Source organism: Vidua chalybeata, chromosome 9 (genome assembly GCF_026979565.1).
Source record: "Vidua chalybeata isolate OUT-0048 chromosome 9, bVidCha1 merged haplotype, whole genome shotgun sequence".
Lineage (NCBI taxonomy): Eukaryota > Metazoa > Chordata > Aves > Passeriformes > Viduidae > Vidua > Vidua chalybeata.
Genome location: NC_071538.1, coordinates 5436082 through 5457125, shown reverse-complemented (window position 1 = coordinate 5457125; position 21044 = coordinate 5436082). Strand labels below are relative to the sequence as shown.

Below are 21044 nucleotides of genomic sequence, written 5' to 3'. Positions count from 1 at the left end.
AGCTCTTTTTTAGGAGCAGAATGAACCTTTTAACTGCTTTATTTGGTGGGTTTTTAGCCCCTGGTGATAACAGCTCTCTTGTCACAAAGGAGATTTATATCCTACAAAATGCAGGGAAAGAAATTTGTCCCAAAAACTGCTGGATTTTTTTTCCCCCCATCTCCTTCCACGTTAGCGATTTGCAGCGACAGAAATGCTGGGAATTTTCTGGGATATAAATTCACCACCCTGTGGTTGTTCCAGCACCCAGGGATATTTCCATGTGAGAAACACCAGGCCAGTTCCAGATGCACTTTCCCTGTCATCCGCTGAAATTCCATTAAAAATGGATGGCAGGTGCCCCTGGCACCGGGAGGGCTGGATCTGAGGGAAACCAGGAGGGATTCGATTTTAGGGATACCAGGGGGGATTTGATTTAGGGATACCAGGAGGGATTTCATTTAGGGAGACCAGGACAGATTTGATTTTAGGGATACCGGGAGAGATTTGATTTAGGGATACCAGGAGGAATTTGATTTGATTTAGGGAGACCAGGAGAGATTTGATTTAGGGAGACCAGGAGGGATTTGATTTAGGGAGGCCAGGAGAGATTTGATTTTAGGGATAGGAGGAATTTTATTTCATTTAGGGATACCAGGAGGGATTTGATTTTAGGGATACCAGGAGGGATTTGATTTAGGGATACCAGGAGGGATTTGATTTTTTTTTTTATTTTTGGGATGAGGCAGCCCCAGCTCCCTGTGAGGCCTGGCTGCCTCTCATCCAGGCTGGATCCTCCCAGGGAGCTTTTCCAGGAGTGGGATTCCAGAGGGGTCAATTCCACTTGGGAACAAGTCAGAGAAGCACAGGGTGGTGGGAAGGCACCCACAAGGATCAGGGAAGCAACTCCTGGCCTGCCCAGAGCCCAGCAATCCCACCCTGTCCCTGGGGCCCTGTCCATCCCCAGCACTTCCAGCAGAGAATTCCAGGGGGACTCCAGATTTCCGGGGGAATGACTGGAATTGTATCAACCCTGCCAAACCCATTTTTACTCAGTGATGCAAAACATCACTCAGTGCCCAGGGCTACTCCTGCCTGCTGCTCCATTCAGCTCCTACACAGGGAAAAATGGAATTCTTTCCTCAGAATAATGGAATTCCTGCCTCGGAATAATGGAATTCCTGCCTCGGAATAATGGAATTCCTTCCTCGCCTTCTCCCTTCTCCCTCCATCCCAAACAAATCCCGATTTCTTTGTCACTGACCAATTTTCCCCAACAAAGAGAACCCAACACAACTTTCCCTTTCCCAGCCAGGAAAGAAAAGATGGAGCTCCAGGTCGAACGCTAAAATCCTGGTTTGTTTCCATTACAGGACTGGTTCCGAGCTCTCTGGAACTGGAAATGTTCCAAGGTTGGGATGTGCACGTGTTCCTCTCACAAGGGATTTCACTCCCACCTCCCAAGGTTCTCCTTACGCACAGCACAAGGCGCTGCCTGGGATTTTTGGGCCAGATCCAAGAGGGGAATTGCTTTGCTCTCCCAGCGGAGTTTGGGGTGTCCTGTCCCTCCACAGCAACACAGGACACTCAGGGGGTGTCTGAGGGATGTCCCTGGCTTGGAAAGGAGGACAGGGAATGAAATGGAGATGGAGGAAGGGATGGCTGACCAGACTGGGGCTGGCTGGCCTCAGTCACTCCAAGAACCAGGATTCCATGGAAGGAGCTCATCCCAGCTTCCCTCTGAGGCCACGCAGAGAGCTCTGCCTGCATCCCACCCAGCACAGCTGCCACTGGGCATTTTGGGAATGCCAGCTCCCACGGGAGCCATCCTGCTGCTCCCCAGGCTCTCCAGAGAGGGGGTTCCCTCCCGGAGCACATCCTTAAACACAGACTTGGTCACTCTGGGCTCACCTGGGAGCTCCTGCTGCTCCCTTCCCAAGGAAAAAGGGATGGGACAGAAGGGAACGGCCTCGAGCTGTGCCAGGGGAGGGTCAGGCAGGACAGCAGGAGGAATTCCCTCATGGAACGGGCCCAGGCCTTGGCACAGCTGCCCGGGGCAGGGGTGGAGTCCCCATTCCTGCAGGGATTTAAATCCCTGTGGATGTGGCACTTGGGGACGCGGGGGCTCGATGGGCTCAGAGGGCTTTTCCATCCCAGTGACTCCGTGATTCCCGGCTTTGGGGAGCACTCCCAGGCAGGAGTTACAGGTGTGAGGATCCCCCTGCCAGCAGCAGGTGGGTACAGAGCAGAGGAAAAGGAGGCTGTGGCACTCCCAGCTGAGCTCCTCGTGGAGACACAACCCCTGACCCATGTCAGTCCTGTGCAATTCCCTTTCCTCCTGCTGTTCCCCCGGATCCACCACTCTCAAATCCCTGTGCAACAAATAACCCCCAGGGCTTCATTAAGGAAATCCAAAGGGTTGCGACTCCCCGAGTGTTTCAAAATCAGTAACACAGCGGCAGAAACGACAGCAAATAAAGGTGAGTTTCAGAAGAGCTGGGAATTCCATGGTTTAAAACAGAGATGTCAAAGGTTTGCCTTTTGCAGCCCTCCCCAGCTGGGCCTTCTGCCAGAGGCCATCCAAGAGGGATTTGCCAGTTCTCAGCTCCTCTCACACCTCAGTGCCCAGCACAAAGGCAGCACCTGAGGATCCCAGACTGAGCTGATCCCTCAGGATCTCACCCCAAGCTCAGGTTGCACGGTCAGCTGGAATAACCTTCATTATTAAAGCACAGCTGAACAGCAAAACTTGAACCCAAGCCTAAAAAGATTAAAATAAACCGGACAAATTTGCGTTGAATTTAACCACAATATTTCTCTTTAGTTATCCAATTATCTCCACTGAGGGTTTGGAAATAAGGGGTCCAGCCCTTACTCCAGGATTGGCTCCTCTTCGGGCAAAGGAATAAATAAATAAGCCTTTCTTTTCCCTCTTGCTTTGCTTCCTGGAGGAATCTCCCCTCTCCTTTACGCCAAGAAATCCCAGCAATCAGCCTGGTTTCAGTGGAAGGGACTCACTTCTCTCCTGTGCAGCCTGAGCTGGAGCCTCTCCCTCTCTCCTGGCTCTCAGCTGTGCAGTCACAAATGCAAAGGTAAAACGACCACATGCCCCTTCCCCTGGAGCTTCCCCGAGGTTCCATTCCGAGCACAGCCCTTAATTAGCAAACTGCTCTGTGGTTTGAGCCGGGTCCTGCTGCCCTCAGCACCACGAGGCTCTCGGAGCACCAAAATGCCCCCAGAACCAGCCCTGGCCACGGAGCTGAACAAACTCCCAACCCCTGCTCCTCCAAAGGCACCTCCCAGGGGATCAGCAAGGGACAGCTTGGAATTCCCAGGGGTTTCTGCCCTGCCCCTCCAACTGCCTGAGAGGTGTTCCTGGCCAGGAGGGACAGAAATCGAGTTAGATTAACCCCGGGCTGCAGCTTTACATCGCTTTCCTTCAGATTTTCTCCCGACTTCTGAGGAAAGGCAGCAAATCCTGTCCCGGTGTCTCAGGAGCACCTCAGCACAGTCCACGTCCACAGGGAGACTTTTCCAGAGTCCCCGAGCAGCACTGGGGATTTCTCTGCCTCTCTTAAAATAGATTTCCTTATTCTGCAGATCTGGCTCGGGAGATAAGGAAGAGCCAGCAGCAGCTGGGGAAGGGTGAGTTCCCCCGGTGCAAGGTGCTCCATCAGCCCCAAAAGTCACCTTATTCCACAGGTACTGCCAGTCCAAAAAATTGTATTTTCCAGCAGTGTTTTCCTGACAACTAAACTGCCAAAAATCCCCAGCCTCAGGTGGCAGCTCCCTTCTCCTCACTGCCGAGTTTGGGTGAATTATTCCTCTTGTAAATGAGCAAACAGGGTGACACTGACTGCCTAAATTTGTAACTAATGCTACTTTTCTCCACGGCACCTTGAGATATCGTCCCTTTTTACTGCTCGGGTGTGTGTCCTGATTGATGGAGTGTTAAATCATCCCTGGAAAAGCAGGGGGTGGCCTGCAGTGGTTTCCAGCACACAAAAGCCACCCTGGCTGGGATTACACACCAGGTAAGAGCAGTTTGCCACGTTTTGCAGGAATTTCCCTGCTTCCCAAACAGGATCTGGGAGAGCTCAGGCCAAAGGGGTGCCCTGCTGACCACTGCCAGGATCTGGGGAAGAAATCTAGAAATAAGATTAACTGATCACTTATTGGAGCAGTGAATATATTGATGCCTCCGTGATGGTTCTAACACTGGATTAATGAGAATTTATGGGAATTTCTGGGGGTTTATTTCAGCAAGAACTAGTCCAGGCCAATGTTCCCTTCAGATTCCTGCTTTCCATGGCGCTTCCTCTCCAAAAATCGTTGGGATTGTGTCTGTAACTCCCTGGAGCCTTTGTGTTCTGAGACAAGGACTAAACTATAAAATAACACTTTTTTTTTGTGACAAACTTCTCTTCCTTGGCAAAGGGAATTAGGAGGGAGCAGGCAGCTGCTGCAAGGAATTACAGGAGAAAATGGGATAAGGGGAATAGTCACGGGCCTGGCAGCCTGACACTGATCCTGCACGGTGCAACGCAGCCAGCAGCACACAACATCATTTAGGGAGAATTACAGCAGCTTAATAAAATTAATGCCAGTCCACGTGTGCCTCTCACCCTGCAGCGCCAGGCCGGCCTCAGCATTCCTGCTGCTGGGATCAGTGGGATGAGGGAGCCCAGAAATGCATTTCCAGCTGCACGGGGAGCTCGGGGCGCTGCAGTCAGGGCGCTGCACCCTGGGGTTCCCACAGGAAGGGTTTGGGGGAGAAGCCAAATTGTGAGTGGGAATCTCCACAGCCAGAGGGGGATCATCCAGGGAACAGCTCCGAGCCTTTGGACACTTCAGCTCTCCCCCAGAGTGACTTAGAAGTGATATAAAGTGATTTAAAATCAGGGTCGGGACACAGGGAGTGGCTTCCCACTGCCCGAGGGAAGGGATGGATGGGATATTGGGAAGGAATTCCTCCTTGTGAGGGTGATGTGGGACTGGGATGGAATTCCCAGAGCAGCTGGGGCTGCCCCTGGATCCCTGGAATGCCCAAGGCCAGGTTGGACACTGGGGCTGGAGCAGCCTGGGACAGTGGCAGGTGTCCCTGCCAGGGCAGGGGGGGCACTGGGTGGGCTTTGAGGTCCCTCCCAACCCAAACAAAGTTTAAATTTAAGTTCAAGCCCTCAGGGAAAGCCGAAGGGAGGAGCCCCAGCTGCCCTTGGGAATGCTGAGCTGCAGAGGGATTTGGGAGAGCAGGAAGCAATATCTGCCTGGGCTGTTCCAACACGTGGAATAAAAACAGAACAAAAAGCAAAGGGCACCCCCAGAGCTGGCCCTGTCCCAGCAGTGCCACGTCCCCTGGGGAGGGGACAGGGGATTTACCAGAGCCCACTTGGAAGCGCCAGCCCCACAGCAACGTTCTCCTGCGCTGGCATAAAACCCATCAAAGCCCCATTTTGCACAGCCCAGCTCTTGCAAAGTGAACTTGTTCCCAGTAAAGCTGCAGGAGAGGCTGGAATGTGAGATGCTGGCAGAAGAACACACGCCCACAGGGCAGGGACACAGGACAGGCAGCCTGGCTGCCACCAGCTGCTGTCACCAGGAGCTGGGCGGGGGCTCCTCATCCACCCCAGCACATCCAGGGAGTGGAAAGGGAGGTGAGAACATTCCAGACTGTCCCCCCAGGCTATGATCAGGGTCTGATCCCTCCTCTTCATCCAGCAGGATGAGGGACACACTCACTGCTCCCCTCCCTTCCTTACAGTCCTTTTTAATCCCATATATTTTCCTCCCAGAGAGCCACAGGAGCTGCTGACGCATCTCCAACCTTTTTCTTAGAGATTCATCAGCTAAAATAGATCCCACATATAAGAATAGGAAGTTTAATGAATTCACACTCCTGTGATGTAACAAGTTAAATTAAAAACACTGAGCTCGTAAGATTTAATAACAAGCCTTTTATGGCGATTTCACTTTTCCTGCAGGAAAACTTCCTCCTACCAAACCTGGGAAGGGTATTTTTAAAACCTGTGAAACTGGAAGCAATGTTGGAAACCATCACAAGGAACAAAGCCTTTCAGGGACAGTCAGAGTGCCTGAGAGCGTTTTCTGCAATTGCTGGAATTCTTACATCACCAAACGCTGGAGCTCATCCCAAATCCAGTGTGGAGGATGGACAGGGACCTTTATTCCACTGGTGCTGTGAAATCCCTCCAGGAATGGGCACTCCACCACTTCCCCAGGCAGCTCCAAGGCCTGGCCACCTTTTCCATGGAGAAATTCCTCCTTTTCTCCAGGCTAAGGGTGGGAAGTACAAGCTCCATTTTAGGAGCAAAGTCTCAGGATACGTAAAACAACCAGCCTTGGGTTTAATCCTCCCCCTGCAGCATCATCCCCTTCACAGGGTAACACCCAACCATCAAGCACAGACACTTGTTCAGCTCCCAACAAACAAAGGTCATTCTGACCAAACTGGAAAGGGGGAAAAAAAAAAAAAAACCACACCAAAAAAACCCCAAAAAAACCCCCAAAAACCCCACACCAACCCCCCCCCCCAAAAAAAAAACCCAAACCAAACCAAAACAAAAAAACCCCAAAAAAACCAAAAAAACCCACCCAAAAAAACCCCAAACCAGGCCCCACCAAACCCCAAACCCAAACCCCGGCTGCCGAAGCACGCAGCCTCCAGTTCCTAAAATATCTAAAATATTCAGTGCTTGCACTCCCAGACTTGAAATAGACTCTGGTTGATGCGAGGGCTTCAGATGAGCTTTGGAATGGTGGTGAGTGCTGCTCTGAGGCTGGGGCCAGCAGGAAGGAATTCACCTAGGCTGGGGTGGGATTGAGCTGGGATCAAGGATAGGGTGGGCAGGAATGAATTCACCTAGGCTGGGGTGGAATTGAGCTGGGATCAAGGATAGGGTGGGCAGGAATGGCAGCCCAGGCTGGGGTGGAATTGAGCTAGGATCAGGCTGAGCTGGGCAGGAATGGCAGCCCAGGCTGGGGTGGGATTGAGCTGGGATCAGGCTGAGCTGGGCAGGAATGGCAGCCCAGGCTGGTGTGGGATTGAGCTGGGATCAGGCTGAGCTGAGCAGGAATGGCAGCCCAGGCTGGGGTGGGATTGAGCTGGGATCAAGGATAGGGTGGGCAGGAATGGCAGCCCAGGCTGGGGTGGAATTGAGCTGGGATCAGGCTGAGCTGGGTAGGAATGGCAGCCCAGGCTGGTGTGGGATTGAGCTGGGATCAAGGATAGGGTGGGCAGGAATGGCAGCCCAGGCTGGGGTGGGATTGAGCTGGGATCAGGCTGGAGAGCTGCTGAGCTGCTGCTCCAACACAGCCTTTAAACCCCTGAACCAGTCCCTGGCAAAGCCTCCGGGGCTTCCCACAAATTCCAGGCTCCTCCTGCTGCAGGAGGAGCTCGGGGAAGGGACGGGAGCCGCACAGCGTGGGCAAGGTGGCAGCTGTCACCTCCTGCCAGCGCCACCCACGGCAGGGACAGCTCTGCCTCCACTCTGCCGAGGGTCCTTGCATGCAGCTCCAATCAGGCTGGGACATTCACCTTCCTGTGCTGCCATAACCCGCCAGGAAACCCCGGCTAATTAACCCTCCTAATTACCATCAACCTCTGAAGGAATGCGGTTTTTAAGAGCTCAGTGTTTCTAAAGGATGACAAATTTTTGTCCTCCCAGGAACCACCAAGCTGAGGGCAAATGGTCAGAGGAGTCCTTGGAGAACTCTGCTGCTGATGTTCAGTTTAAAATCTGGATTTTAAGGTCTCCCACTGGCACAGAGTGCCCAGAGCAGCTGTGGCTGCCCCTGGATCCCTGGCAGTGCCCCAGGCCGGGTTGGGACATGGAGGTGTCCCTGCCATGGCAGGGGTGGCATGGGATGAGCTTTAAGGTCCCTTCCAACCCAAACCACCCTGGGATTCCATGAAAAGCTGCTCTAGCAAAAGGCCAAAGGAAGCAATGCAGCTTCACAGGGACCGGGGAACACATGGCAGAGAAATCCCAGCGCTTGTGCTCTGCCACAACTTCTCCCCCCGTTTATTTCATAGAACACTGCATCAATCAAACTGAAGGAACAGGCACAAACCCCCACCCCTGAATGTAAAAACTGCAGTGGTTGTGCTGGATGCACAGCCCTGCACCTGGCACAGGGAATGCTGACCTTCAGCAGGCCCTGGGATTCCTGGATTTAATGCTCTGCCTGCTGCTCCCACTATGGAAAGTCTCCTGAAAACACTCAAATAATCCATCAAAACCTGGCAAAACCACCCCGGGACGCTGACTGGAGATGCCACCTTTATTTAATCACTTTCAGGAGCTGCTGATTATCTCATCCATACAGCTCTGCTGCTCCAGGATCCCAGGGGCTGCTCCAGGCACTGTCCCAGGTGAAATGAGGCTGCAAATGTGAGCAGCGGGAGCCTGGCTCGGGGAACTGGGAACAATCTGCTTCCCAAGCAGTGGGGAAAGGGACAGCACCTGCAGGGGACAGGTCCCCTCCTGCCCCGAGGCCACCAAACTTCTCCCAGCTCGCCCCAGGGTCACCCTGAGGGGAGTGTGGGGTGTGGGGTGGGCTCCTGGAGGGGCTGCTCCAAACCAGGGCAGGTCCAGCTCATTCCTGGCTCTTAGGGACACTGCCCAGTCCAAGGGTTCCTGTGGGAAAGGATGCCTTTCCTTCCCAGCTTCTCCACACGCCCTGGAATTGTCTGAACTTGTTTGAAATTAAGGTTTTTAAACTTTTGCATGCGTTGCAGGACTTTTGTTCCGAGTCACAGGATTGTGGGTTGGATCCCACAGATTTTTTTGGGGTGTTTTCCCCCTTTTTGGGATTCCCTGACCATCCATCCACTTGGGATGTCCTGCACAGGGACAGGAGTTGGGCTCAAAAATGCTGAGGGTCCCTTCCAATTCACCATATTCTGGGGTTCTATGAAAGATCATTTAATTCCAGCCCCCAAAGCTCCTCTAATGCCATCCCAAATTCTCAATTTACCCGTGCAGAATAAACCACAGCTCAAGTTCCTTTCCATGCACTGCACTTCACCCACTCAGCCTTGTCCCAGGGCTCTCAGAACTGCTCCAGACAAACCTGGCTTTTGCTCCTCTTGTTGACAAATAAATCACAAACACACGAGCAGCTGAAATCCCATAAAATTAAGAATCCTGCTCCAGGAAATCAATTACAAAATCATTACAGATCTTCCAGGAAACCTGGATTTCTTTCCTGGCCTGCTTCCTCAAAGCAACTTTAATCACAAAGCCCTCATCTCCACAACAATGCCATGATGCAGTTTGCTAATTAGCTTTTTCCACTCCTTAATTAAGAAGAAGCGTTCATGTTGTATCTGCAGTTAAATGGTGGCAGCAGCCACCGCTCTGTGCTTTATTTCTATTTCAATATTTATTTGCTTTATTTTCTCTTAATTTCATTTTCACTTCCATTTCAAACTCCCGTTTTGATCCCTGTTTTAATTAGCTGGGTTGTAGCTGCTCCAGAGGAAATTTGGGAAGCTTCTTTTAGGATGAACATGGATGAGTCTCTCAACAGAGCAGCTGATTCACTCAAGAGCTCCCACAGGTCCAGCGCCCTCCTGCCCTGCACTGGGACCCAAGGAATGCACCCCGTGGAGCTCTCCTGCCTCCAGTTAAATTATGAGGACACAGAGGATGGGATTTGACCCTCTGGGTGCTCCAGAGAGCAAGAAAAAGCTGGGGGATAGCTCAGAGTCAGATTTGCTGCTTCCCGTCAGAAACCCTGGGCAGAGAGGAATTAAATTAGGCTGAGTAAAAAGCAAATGTGCTTGGACGTGGGGACGAGCTGCCCAGGATTGCCTGGGAAACAAATGGTCACTGGAAATCACAGCTCACAGCTGACAACAAGTGCCCTAACACCAAAAGCTTGTCCCACCCCGCAGTTTCAGGCACTCTTTGTGCTCCTGGCTGGAGCCACAGCGATGCTGAGCTCAGGTGGCCAGGCAGGATCAAATCCAGTGGCAGGAATTCACATTTGCCCAACCCCAGGTTAATCTGAGGGCTCACACCAATGAGGTTCTCCTGCCTTCACCAACCCTATGGATGAGATTCCAGCAAATCCCGGGAAACAGAATCCCAGAATTCCTGAGGAAAAGCCCTCCAAGGTCACCGAGTCCCAGCTGTGCCCAATCCCAGAGCACTGAGTGTCACCTCCAGCCCTTCCTCAGACACCTCCAGGGAAGGGGACTCCAGAATTCCCTGGAATGCCACTCTCCAGCCTCCCTACTCCCTCCCTGGTTTGTATTTCCCCCAAAATCAGTTGGATTAAAGAAAAACTGAAGAAGGAAACAAATCAGACAGCTGCTTTGTGGCTGGATTTCCCCAGCCCTCCCCATGGACGCAGAGTGACCTTGGGGATGAGATTTATCCAAAGTCACCACTCCCAACCCAAGATGTCTTGGGCAAGGATTAAATCCAGGCTGACACTTTGCCTCACACCTACTGATGCTGAACCAGCCCCCCCAAAATAGCAGCTCTGATGAAAGGCCTGTGCCTGGCAGTGCCTGGAGCTCCCTTCTCCACTTGTCCAAGTTCCCACATGGTTGTCATCACAACTGGAAATGTTCATCCAGCAGAGTGAGAATGACATCCCGTTAAAAGAGTGCCTTTTCCTGGCAGGTGGAGATAAGGACAGCCCTGGGAAATGCACAGAATTCCGTGTTCTCAGGATTTTCTGTGCCCAGGCTGGAAAGCTGATGCTGCTCCCAGTTTTCAGTGTGGCCTCTTTCCCAGGTATTTCTGCAGAAACTCTGAGAAGTGGCTTTGCTGCGGAAAAAAAAAAAAATAATCCTGCGAAAAAACACTGCAGCACCTTCAGCCATGGATCCACAAACACAGAAAACCCTGTCCTGTGATCCCAAGAAAAATTCCTACAAATACAGGTCCATTCACTGAGCCGGTGCTCAAGGCTCGTGCAGAACCTCATTCCCAAAATGGCACATCCTGCAGGAGTGCCTGGACAAGGACCTGGGGACAAGGAGCTGTCCCTGACCAGCAGTGCCCGGTGGGATCCTGTGGGACAATAAAATGTCCCTGACCAGCAGTGCCCAGTGGGATCCTGGGGTGCACTGGGAAGAGCATTCCCAGCAGCTCAGGGGTGATCCTGCCCCTGTGCCCGGCCCTGGTCGGTCCCATCCACACCCTGAGTGGCCACGGCCGCTCCAGCCTGGCCATCCTGCCCTTCCCCTCAGGAACCAGCACGGAGGAGGCCTCGCTCCACTCCTGCTCCTCCACGGGCACCACGAAGCCCCAGAGGATTCGGGAGTGATGCTCCTGGGCAGCCATGGATGTTCCCGGGCAAAATCCGTTGGAAGGCAATTCCACCCCTCCGTCAGCCCAAGGAGCTCCTCCCAAGGCTCTGTTCCAGCAGCCTGTCCCAGCCTCTCCCCAGCGTTCCCTCGGGACAATGCCAAGTGCTCCCAGACCTGCTCTGCTCCCTGAATTTCCCTGTGTGACACGGCACAATCCCCCTGGCACAGCAGTGGGGAGCAGGGTCCCATCACTGTGCTGCGACACATCCCAGCTTTCCCTACAATTCCCAGCCTTTCCTACAATTCCCAGCTTTTCCCTACAATTCCCAGCTTTTCCCTAAAATTCCCAGCTTTCCCTACAATTCCCAGCCTTTCCCTACAATGCCCAGCTTTTCCCTACAATTCCCAGCCTTTCCCTACAATTCCCAGCCTTTCCCTACAATTCCCAGCTTTTCCCTACAATTCCCAGCCTTTCCCTACAATTCCCAGCTTTTCCCTACAATTCCCAGCTTTTCCCTACAATGCCCAGCCTTTCCCTACAATTCCCAGCCTTTCCTACAATTCCCAGCTTTTCCCTACAATTCCCAGCTTTTCCCTAAAATTCCCAGCTTTCCCTACAATTCCCAGCCTTTCCCTACAATTCCCAGCCTTTCGCTACAATTCCCAGCTTTTCCCTACAATTCCCAGCTTTTCCCTACAATGCCCAGCCTTTCCCTACAATTCCCAGCCTTTCCTACAATTCCCAGCTTTTCCCTACAATTCCCAGCCTTCCCTACAATTCCCAGCTTTTCCTACAATTCCCAGCCTTTCCTACAATTCCCAGCTTTTCCCTACAATTCCCAGCCTTCCCTACAATTCCCAGCTTTCCCTACAATTCCCAGCCTTTCGCTACAATTCCCAGCCTTTCCCTACAATTCCCAGATTTCCCTACAATTCCCAGCCTTTCCCACAACTCCTGGCTGCAGCAATGCCACCAGCACGGCTGGGGGTGGGAGCTCCCAGGCGGGATAAGGGAGGGAGGCACAATTCCAGCAGAAACAGCTCCTGCTGCTCCCAGGTACCTTCCCCTGGCCGCTCTGCAGGTGGGGAGAGCATTCCCCACTTCCAGGCCCAGCTCCTGGAGGCTTTGAGGGCAGAGCCGCGCTCCTGCCAGGAAGAGAAGAAAGCCCATTGCGTATTTCTGGTTCCTACCCCAGCCTGGAGAGCACCAGGAGGATCAAACTGCGTTAGTACTGCAGGAGAAAGCACTGATGGATTTAGAAGGGGGAAAAAAAAAAAATCCCTCTCCATATAAGGGCTGTGAACATTTTCCCACTTAAGACAACGTGTGGGATCATATTCACAGACACAGAAATATGTTCTGTTCCCCGACACCCACGGGCCTGGAACACCAGGCTGAAGTGCTGGCAGGAATCAGAACCATTTGTTAAGTACAAAAAATGTCTCACATAATTAGGGAACTGCTGAAAGCCACCAATTTAGTGCTCAGGCTGGAAAATGTAGGAATATTTCTTGGAACAACAGGCAGAGCTGCCTCCACGCCGCACACACAGCAAATACCTGGGGCAAAATCAAAGTGCACCGAGATTCCAAGCCCTGCAGAGGATGGAACCAGGACATTCCCAGCTGGGAGGACCATCAGGGTCCAGGTCCTGATTTTAATGCTGGTTATGAAGGGAGTGCCCCCTCCCCAGCCTCATCCCTCCATTCCCAGCATGGCTCCACCACCATCCCAACCTGTCCCTCTGGTCCAGGCTGTCCTTCTGGCAGGAGCAGAGGGCCAAAACCACCTCCCAAACATGTCCCAGAGCTGAGCAAGCTCTGCCCCAAAGACTCCTCAAAGGTCAGCACTGGGAAGGGCAGCAGCGAAGGGAGGATGGAAGGTGCTGCTGGAAGCAGAACTTGTGGAGGTGTCTGGATGGAGCTGATTTTTTATATATTTGGGAAAAAAAAAGGCAAGAGAAGCAGAGATTGCTGGGGTTTGACCTGGGAAGAGCTGGAGACAGAGCTCCTGGCAGCCACAGCTCAGCTCCTTGGCCCCCAGAGCCACCAAAGTCCCCCCACCCAGGGCTGTGTCCCCTCCTGCCAGCACCTCCTCAACCCCCAGCAGGGTTTGTCCCCCCCCAAAGCCACCAAGGTGTGTCCCCCCAGAGCTGTGTCCCCTTCTGGACAGCAGCTCCTCAACCCCCAGTGGGGTTTGTCTCTCCCAGAGCCACCAAAGTCCCCCTGCCCAGAGCTCTGTCCCCTCCTGCCAGCACCTCCTCAACCCCCAGCAGGGTTTGGTCCCCCACAAAGCCATCATTGTCTGTCCCCACAGAGCCACCAAGGCGTGTCCCCACAGAGCTCTGTCCCCTCCTGCCAGCACCTCCTCCACCCCCGCAGGGTTTTGTCCCCTGCCAGAGCCATCACTGTCCCTCCTAAAGCCACCAAGGTCTGTCGTCCCCCCCCCCCCCCAAGCCGTGTCCCTCGTGGCAGCAGCTCTGAGCTCCACGGGGTCTGTCCCCCTAAAGCCACCAGGGTGTGTCCCCCGAAGCCCCCCAGGTGTCCCCCCAGCCGTGTCCCCCCCTGCCTGTCCCCAGCACCTCTGCAGAGCAGGGATGGGTTCTGCAGCAGGGACACCAAGCGCCGGCGCCGGCCCCGCTCCCGGCTCCTGCCGTAGCTCAGGGGAGGGGTGAATCCGCTGCCTCGGCGCGTTCCTCGCGGAGGGAATTCGGGAATGCCGCCGTGCCCGTGCCCGTGCCCGTGCCATGCCATCCCTTCCTTCGCGGGCTGCCCTCAGGAGTGTCCGAGCGACGGGAGCAGCGCGCAGCGAAGCGGTGCTGTGGAACAATCCAGGGCCCAGCCGATCCCCGAGCTTTAAATCCCGCTGGATCCAGCGCTCCGGGGCAGCTCCGGGCCGGGCTGGGCGCCTGAGCCGCCGGCGAGGCTCCGCTGGCAGGAGCAGAGGGATGCTCTCCCTGCCCCGCTGTCCCCCCGTCCCACGGGGACGGTTCCCGAGCTCCCGCGGCACTCCAAAGGCTCCTCAATCCCGGATTTTATTCCCGGCGGATCCCTCGGCCGACTGCTTTATGTCAATCCGAGCTGCCGAGCACCCGAGATCTCCCAAGGACGTCTTCACATCTCCAGCACGCCTGGAGCAGGAGCGGCGCCCGGCAATTCACGTGACGCGGAGCCGAGCGCTGGATTCCCGGCCATGGGAATGTGCTCGGCACTCCCAGTCCCACCGCTGCTCCCTACATCCTGACCGCCGGGGCTGGACCGACTCTGTGCTCTCCTTCACCCGGCTCCGACAAATTCTGATTATTTCTGCCCACTGGCCACTGGTTCCTAGCCTAGAAAAGGTTAAATTTGCTCTCCACAGATTCTCTTGGCTCCGACTCTCATTTCCAAATCTTTTCCCCAGCAAAATATTCGGGAAGGAAAAAAAAAAAAATTAAAAAGAAGCACCGTTTTCCTCCGATGAGCTTAAACTCCTGTAGCTCTAAAGTCATTCACTCCGGATCCAAGGGAACTAAAGGATGAGGAATGTTCTCCTCCTTATAATAAGAAAGAGCCTTCCTGATCTTACAGCTTCTTTTCTTCTTTATTCACCAGAACCTGATCCATTAACACGGTATTTGCTCCCCCTTTCCCAGAGCGCGGGGATTTAAGGCTCCTTTCTTCCCCTAATTTTGCACTTGGCTCCAGCCCTGGCAGCAGCAGCTTCTCCCGGGGGCTGTCAGGGCTCTCCAGCCTCATTCCCAGCTGCTTCCAGCCATCCCTCCTCATCCCTCCACCTTCCTCCCTTCCCCAACTTCTCCGCAGCTCACACCAGGAGGGGCGGCTCTGCCCAGTCAAACACGGAGGATTTCTCTGCTCTCGACAAATTGCTGCATTCCCGAGGAAAAAAAAAAAAAAAAAAAAAAGAAAAAGAAAAAACCCAGCCCCGAGTTCTGCAAGCCTCGTCCTAGGATTTGATGCAATCTGCAAATGAGAGCCTACGGAAACCACGCTAAAATTAGAGGGAGCTGAGATGAAAACCAAGGACACATCGTGGCTCTTAGAAATCTTTAAATAGGGCTTGGTACCACCTCGAGGAGCTCGGGCTGCGCTGGGCTCGCATCCACCGAAATGCTTAATTGGGATTCTCAAGTGGCCCTGGATGTTCCTGGGACACCTCTCGGGGTGCTGGGGGTGGCTTCCCGCCCCCAGCTGTGTCCCAGCGGATCTTCCCGGTGCCGATGATCAGCCCGATGGATCCACACCCTGCAGGGGAGCAGCTCCTCCTCCACCTGCTGACAGAACGTCCCCAGCCCGTTCCCAGGCAGGGACAGCCGGGATGGGCGGCCCTGGAGCACGGCCCTGAGCAGCCCCGGGGATGGAGCCTCTGCTCCCCCACCGGGCAGGGGAGGGGGTGTGTGCTGAATTCCAGGGGGATGAAATTCCCTGAATGCCCAGGAGGATAAAATTCACCATTTCTGAAGCCCTGCTGTCCATCAGTCTCCCATCCCCGATCCCAGGCCTCTCCCAGGTTTGCCCAGGCCCCGGCAGCCCCAGGGGATGGTGCTGGCCCAGGGGACAGAGCCGGGGGTGGCTCAGTGGCCACGGGGCTCTGGGGGGACTCCGGGGCTGCCACCACACAGCGCCAGTCTGTCCTGGCATGGATTGCCATGTTCTGCTGTGTTTGGGGTCCCTGGAGTCTCTGCTTTAGGATCAACGCTCCCAGCAAAGCCTCGTCCAGATGCAAACACCTCAGAGGTGATTAATCTGAATTCTGGGGGCTCTAATGGTGCTGCTGCCTTGAAATATTCCAGGGACAGCGGCCAAGCTTCCTTTTAAAATCCTTTTTGTGGGATTTTAAACTTTAACCAATTTTGAATGCGTTGTGGGAAGCACTGAGGAATTCCTGCAGGTGCAGGGAGTGGGAATTTGCTGCTGGGCAGGCAGCACCTTCCCAGGGATTCCAGCCCAGCTCTCTGCAGCGTTTGCTCCCGAGCTGCAGCTCCTCAGATCCACCAGGCACCCAGGAATGGTTTTGTTACTCCAGCAACTGCTAAAATCAGTGGAATCTAACCCCCCCTTTTTTAGGGATTTCACATCAGCTGTGCAACAGAAGCACAGAGCAAAGCTCCTCCTCTGTGAGGTAATTAAAAAATGAAAACCGCTGCTTTATCCAAGGGAAAGTTTTACAGGTGGAATACAGGCCAAGGTTAAAGTTCACAGGGACACCGAGGTAAAACGGCACAGCAAGGCACTGGGATGATAAAACCGCTGGATTTCGGAATAATCACAGTAATTAACGGCGTTTGGAGAATGAAGAGCCCTCCTCTCACTGCGGCTGCACGCAGAGGAAGCTCCGTGACCTCCCCGAAGGCCCCTTCCCCCTCCACACCCACAGCTCCGAGCCGGGAGCGCCAGGAACGCTCCCCAGAGCAGGTCACGCTTTCCGAGAGGCACCGTTCGTCCCCGGTCATGCCGCTTCCGAGCTCAGCTGCTCCTGCTTCTTTCCCAAGTCCTGCTACTTCCCCGGAGTGGCTGCAATCTGCGCCGCGAGGTTGCCATGGCGAGCATCCCTCCCTCCCTCCCTCCTCCTCCTCCTCCGTGAGGAGCTGAGCGAGCAGATGCGGAACAGCAGAGCCCACCGGATTAAGTCACTCCTCTGCTCGTGGAGCGCGGAGGGAAACGCTTTGGATTTCAGCTGTTCCTAAGGATTATTCCCACTCAAACACCTGAGGTTAAAGGCACCAACCAACGGCACGTGGCCGGAGTTTTTAGCTGGAAATCACGGATGGACAGGAGCGAAAGGAAGGGATTTAGATGGAGTGAGGGGCACGGCAAAAATATCCATCGGACCGTTTCTGTTTCCCAAAACCCAAGGAACTTTCAACAGGGCTCTCTCCTGTCCGTGACCCTCCCTGGCCCGGCCTCCCAGAGAAAACGAGCAAAGCCGGCTCGGTGCCCTCGGCACACGCCGTCCCTCGGCAGCGACACGGACACGGGGCCGGGACACGCGGGCCCCTGCCCGGCCTCCCCCACATCCCCCAGCGCGGGGGGAGCCGGTGCCCATCGCCCCGCTGCCCCCAGACCCCGGGCACCCAGCTGGGGCACCCGGCGGCCTTCAGCAGGGCGGCCGGGCCGGACAAACGGGCCGGACACAAAACGGGCCGGGGGACGCAGCGGCAGCGCCACGCGGGACCGCGGGAGGCGGCGATGTCCCTGCGCGGAGGGAGGGATGGAGGGAGGGATGGAGAGAGGGAGGGAGCCTCCTCCGCACCTCCCCGCGCCTCCACCGGCGCTGCGAAGGGCGCAGAATTTTCCAGGAGCTGCGCCGAGCCCGACCCCCGCCGCAGGCAGGTTCTGTGGAATCGCGCCCGAGCCGTCACCGCGCCGCGGGGGCTGCGCGGGGGCGGCTGCGCGCACCGAGCGCTCCCCGCGCTCCTTTGTCCTCGGCGGAGCCGCGCCGCGCTCCCTCCCCGCGCCCGGGGGCGGGGGCGGCCCGGGCATCCCCGGGGGCTGCGCGCCCCTCCCGGCCCCGGCCCCGCGTACTCACGGTGCAGGCGGGAGCGCGCGTCCATGCGCGGCCGAGCCGCGGTGCGGGGGCTGCGCGGGCGCCGCCGGGGGCTGCCCGCGGCTGTCCCGCCGCCCGCCCCGCCGCGCCGCGGAGCCCAGGGCCGGGCCCGCTCCGCCTCCGCGGGCGGCGCCCAGACACAAAGCGGCGGCGGCGGCGGCGGCGGCGGCGGGGCGGGTCCGGTCCCGCTGCGCGCCCGCGCTGCGCTCCGCGGCGGCGCAGGGGCGGTGCGGGGGGGGCGGGACGCGGCCGCGCCTCCCCCCCCCCCACCGCGGGGCGGTGCGGAGCGGTGCGGAGCGGGGGATGTCGTGCGGGATGTGCGGGGGATGCGGGGTGCGGGCAGGTGTGATGCGCAGCGGTGCGCGCAGGCGGTGCCGCCCGTCCCCGCCCGTCCCCGTCCCGACGGGGCGCCCCGCGAGCGGAGCATCCCCGGAGCATCCCCCGGCCCCCAGCCACGGCCCCGGGGCTGCGCTCGGACGGCCCCCGGCCGCCGCACCGCTGCTTTCCCACGGCGGGAGCCGTCTCCTCACCCGGGCCGAGGTGCGGGAAGGGGCTCGCAGCCCCCCGGGAGCTGCGCGGGCAGTGGTGGGGACAGCTCGGTGTCCCCCGCGGGCTGCGGTGTCACAGGCCACGGGCTAAAACCGCGGGGTCATAGGGAACACCCGGCAGGGGCTGAGGCTGTCCTGGCTGTTCTCCACCCCCGGGAGCATCACCCACCGCGGCACGGAGCAGGACACACCCGTGGCTGTCCCACCCTGTCCCACCCTGCCCAGGTGTGTGACCTGGAGCGATCCCGGGAGCCCGCCGGGGAGACCCAGAACGCGTTGGGTTGGGAGGGAGCTTAAAGCTCACCTCGTTCCAGCCCTGCCATGGCAGGGACACCTCCCACCACATCACTGCCCACGGGCTGCGCTCCTGCAGCCTCTTCTGGTGCTCCTCGGAGCCGCTGTGGCAGCATCAAGTCCTGGAGCTGCTCAGCTCCGTTCTTTGTTCCCAAAGGCAGCAAAGCCAGCCCTGCTCCTGCCGTGTCCCATTCCGGGGTTCTGGGGCAGCCAGTGCCACCCACGGGTGCTGGCAGGCCTGGCAGTGACACGGGTGGCCGCAGTGGCACGGTGACTCCGCAGCTCTGTGCGAGGCCAGCACCTCGCTCTCCCCGCTCTGTGGAATGTGCCCGGCAGCAGGGAGCTGCAGGAGGGTCACAGCAGCGAGCTCCCCAGCCCTGTTCCACGGGGATCATCCCTGCTCTGCCTGTTGCTGGTGGAGGAATTCCTGCTCTGGGGACGCTCCCAGTCTCTCCCGCTCTCTCAGCTTTCCGAGTGGGAAAGGTTTTGCTCCACCAACATTTTTGCAGTGCTCAAAGTGCACATCCCCTGGTTTGATGTTGCCCAGAGCAGCTGTGGCTGCCCCTGGATCCCTGGCAGTGCCCAAGGCCAGGCTGGAAAGGGCTTGGAGCAGCCTGGGACAGTGGGAGGCATCCCTGCCAAGGCAGGGGTGGGATGGGATTTAAGGTCTCTTCCCACCCAACCCAGTGATTCTGATCTCAGGGGTGCCACGGGGGGGTGTCCAGTGTTAGCTGGGACAGGGACAGCTTCTGGGAGGCAGGAGATGGAAATTTGTCTCCCGGGAGATCCACAGTAGCACAAGATAGGAATCTTTTGTTACAGCTGAGAGTTCTTCCCTTCCCTGATGTTCCTGGAAAACACCAAGATTCTGAAGGGCACAAAGGAACTGGAAAACCCCTGGAAGAGTCGAGTTCTTATTGAGAAAATAGAGACTTTTCTTCTCTGAAAAGGCAGGTGTGGAGAGGGAGGAACACAGGGATGTGCCAGGGCGAGGTGGGAGCCAAACCCCCCAAGCCAGCAGCTGGGAAGGCCAAGGCTGGAGCTGTGAAAATCCTCAATTCCCATCATCTCACACCAGTTCCACAGGGGTTCCACCGAGTCCAGAGGAGACAGGAAATGCAAGGCCAGCAAAGAGCAGGCCAGAATAGTGAGAAATGTGCTGAGGCAGAACTCCAGCTGGTCAGTGAAACAAGCCCCTAAGCTGGGCTTTGCCACTGCTCTTCCATGCATTTCCCCTGCTAAGCTCCTATTAAAAAAAAAACTCTTTCCTGCTGTGGGCCTGGCTAAGGCAAGGTTTAGAATAATGAAATTCTTTCAGCAAATTTCCCAGGAAAGCTGGATGTGTTCCCTAGAAGCGTTCTGCAGGTTTGGGCTCAGAAGGGTCTGGTCAAGTCCAGCTGGGAAGAAGGGGGGTAAATCAAAGCAGCACACAGATAACCCTGAAATAAAGATATTTTTTATTCCCCATTTTTTAAAAGCCTGGGCCATAGAGAAAAGGAACAGTTTTAAGGACTCAGCTCCTTCTGTTCAATAAATGGTGGAGCTGCACAGATCTGAACATTTTCCCTTTAGAACTCCCAATATATTTTTTTTCCACCAAGTTCACTCAAGTACTACTTGAAGTATTCCTGGACAGAGCTGATCTCCATTTCTGGAGCCTTTCATTGTGGGATTGAGAGGAGGGGGTGAGGCACAGCCCTGGTGCCACAGGCACAAGGGTGGGTTCAGGTCATCCTCTGTGGATGGTGACAGAGAGTCCAGCTGGGAGCTGGGAGAGGGTGACAGTGCTGGGCCAGGAGGGACCTGGCAGGCCCTGCCCGAAATGGCCAAAGGGGTTTGGGAATTTTGATTGAGGCAGAATTTAGGAGATGAAAAATGGGGTTGAAAAGGAAAATCTTCATGGAAACCCAAAAAGCAGCCGGGTGCTGCCCTCCCCACTCAGCCCCAGCGTGCAGCCGATGGATAATTGTCACTGTCCATGAGGAATTGCTGGAGCTGTTCCATCAGGATGACACTGGAATAACTTGGGATATTTGCATCCCTGTACTAAAGGTAATTTGGGAAAAAGTTCTTTTTTTTTTTTTGAAGTGATGACATCATCAGGCTGGACCTGAAAAAAAGATAACTCTTAAAACTGGAACAACTCATTTCTTCTTTTAACACTGAAATTATTCCATTTCTATCATCTGGAAGCACCTTAAAAACCTGTTTAAAAATGTAACAGCCGGGGACATTAAACTGCTCCCTCTTCCCTCTCTCACAAAAGGACAAAGGAATTGAGGAGAGAAGCTGGGACCGTCCAGCTCCTGCTCTGGGATGTGCCCTGGGACAGCGGGAGGTGTCCCTGCTGGAATGAGGTGAGCTTTAAGGTCCTTCTCACCAAACCAGT

The 21044-nt window shown here is 55.7% G+C and overlaps 1 protein-coding gene across 4 annotated transcripts in view; it reads right to left on the bottom strand.

Moving 5' to 3' along the window:
- Positions 1 to 17863, bottom strand: part of LRRC7 (leucine rich repeat containing 7) — a 109213-nt gene extending 91350 nt beyond the window's left edge. For all 4 annotated transcript variants that reach the window (XM_053950428.1, XM_053950429.1, XM_053950430.1 and 1 more), the window contains exon 1: positions 17796 to 17863. In XM_053950428.1, coding sequence (XP_053806403.1) covers positions 17796 to 17820 — 25 coding nt within the window. In that variant the 5' untranslated portion in view covers positions 17821 to 17863. The remainder of the gene's footprint in view (positions 1 to 17795) is intronic.
- Positions 17864 to 21044: the final 3181 nt, after the last annotated feature.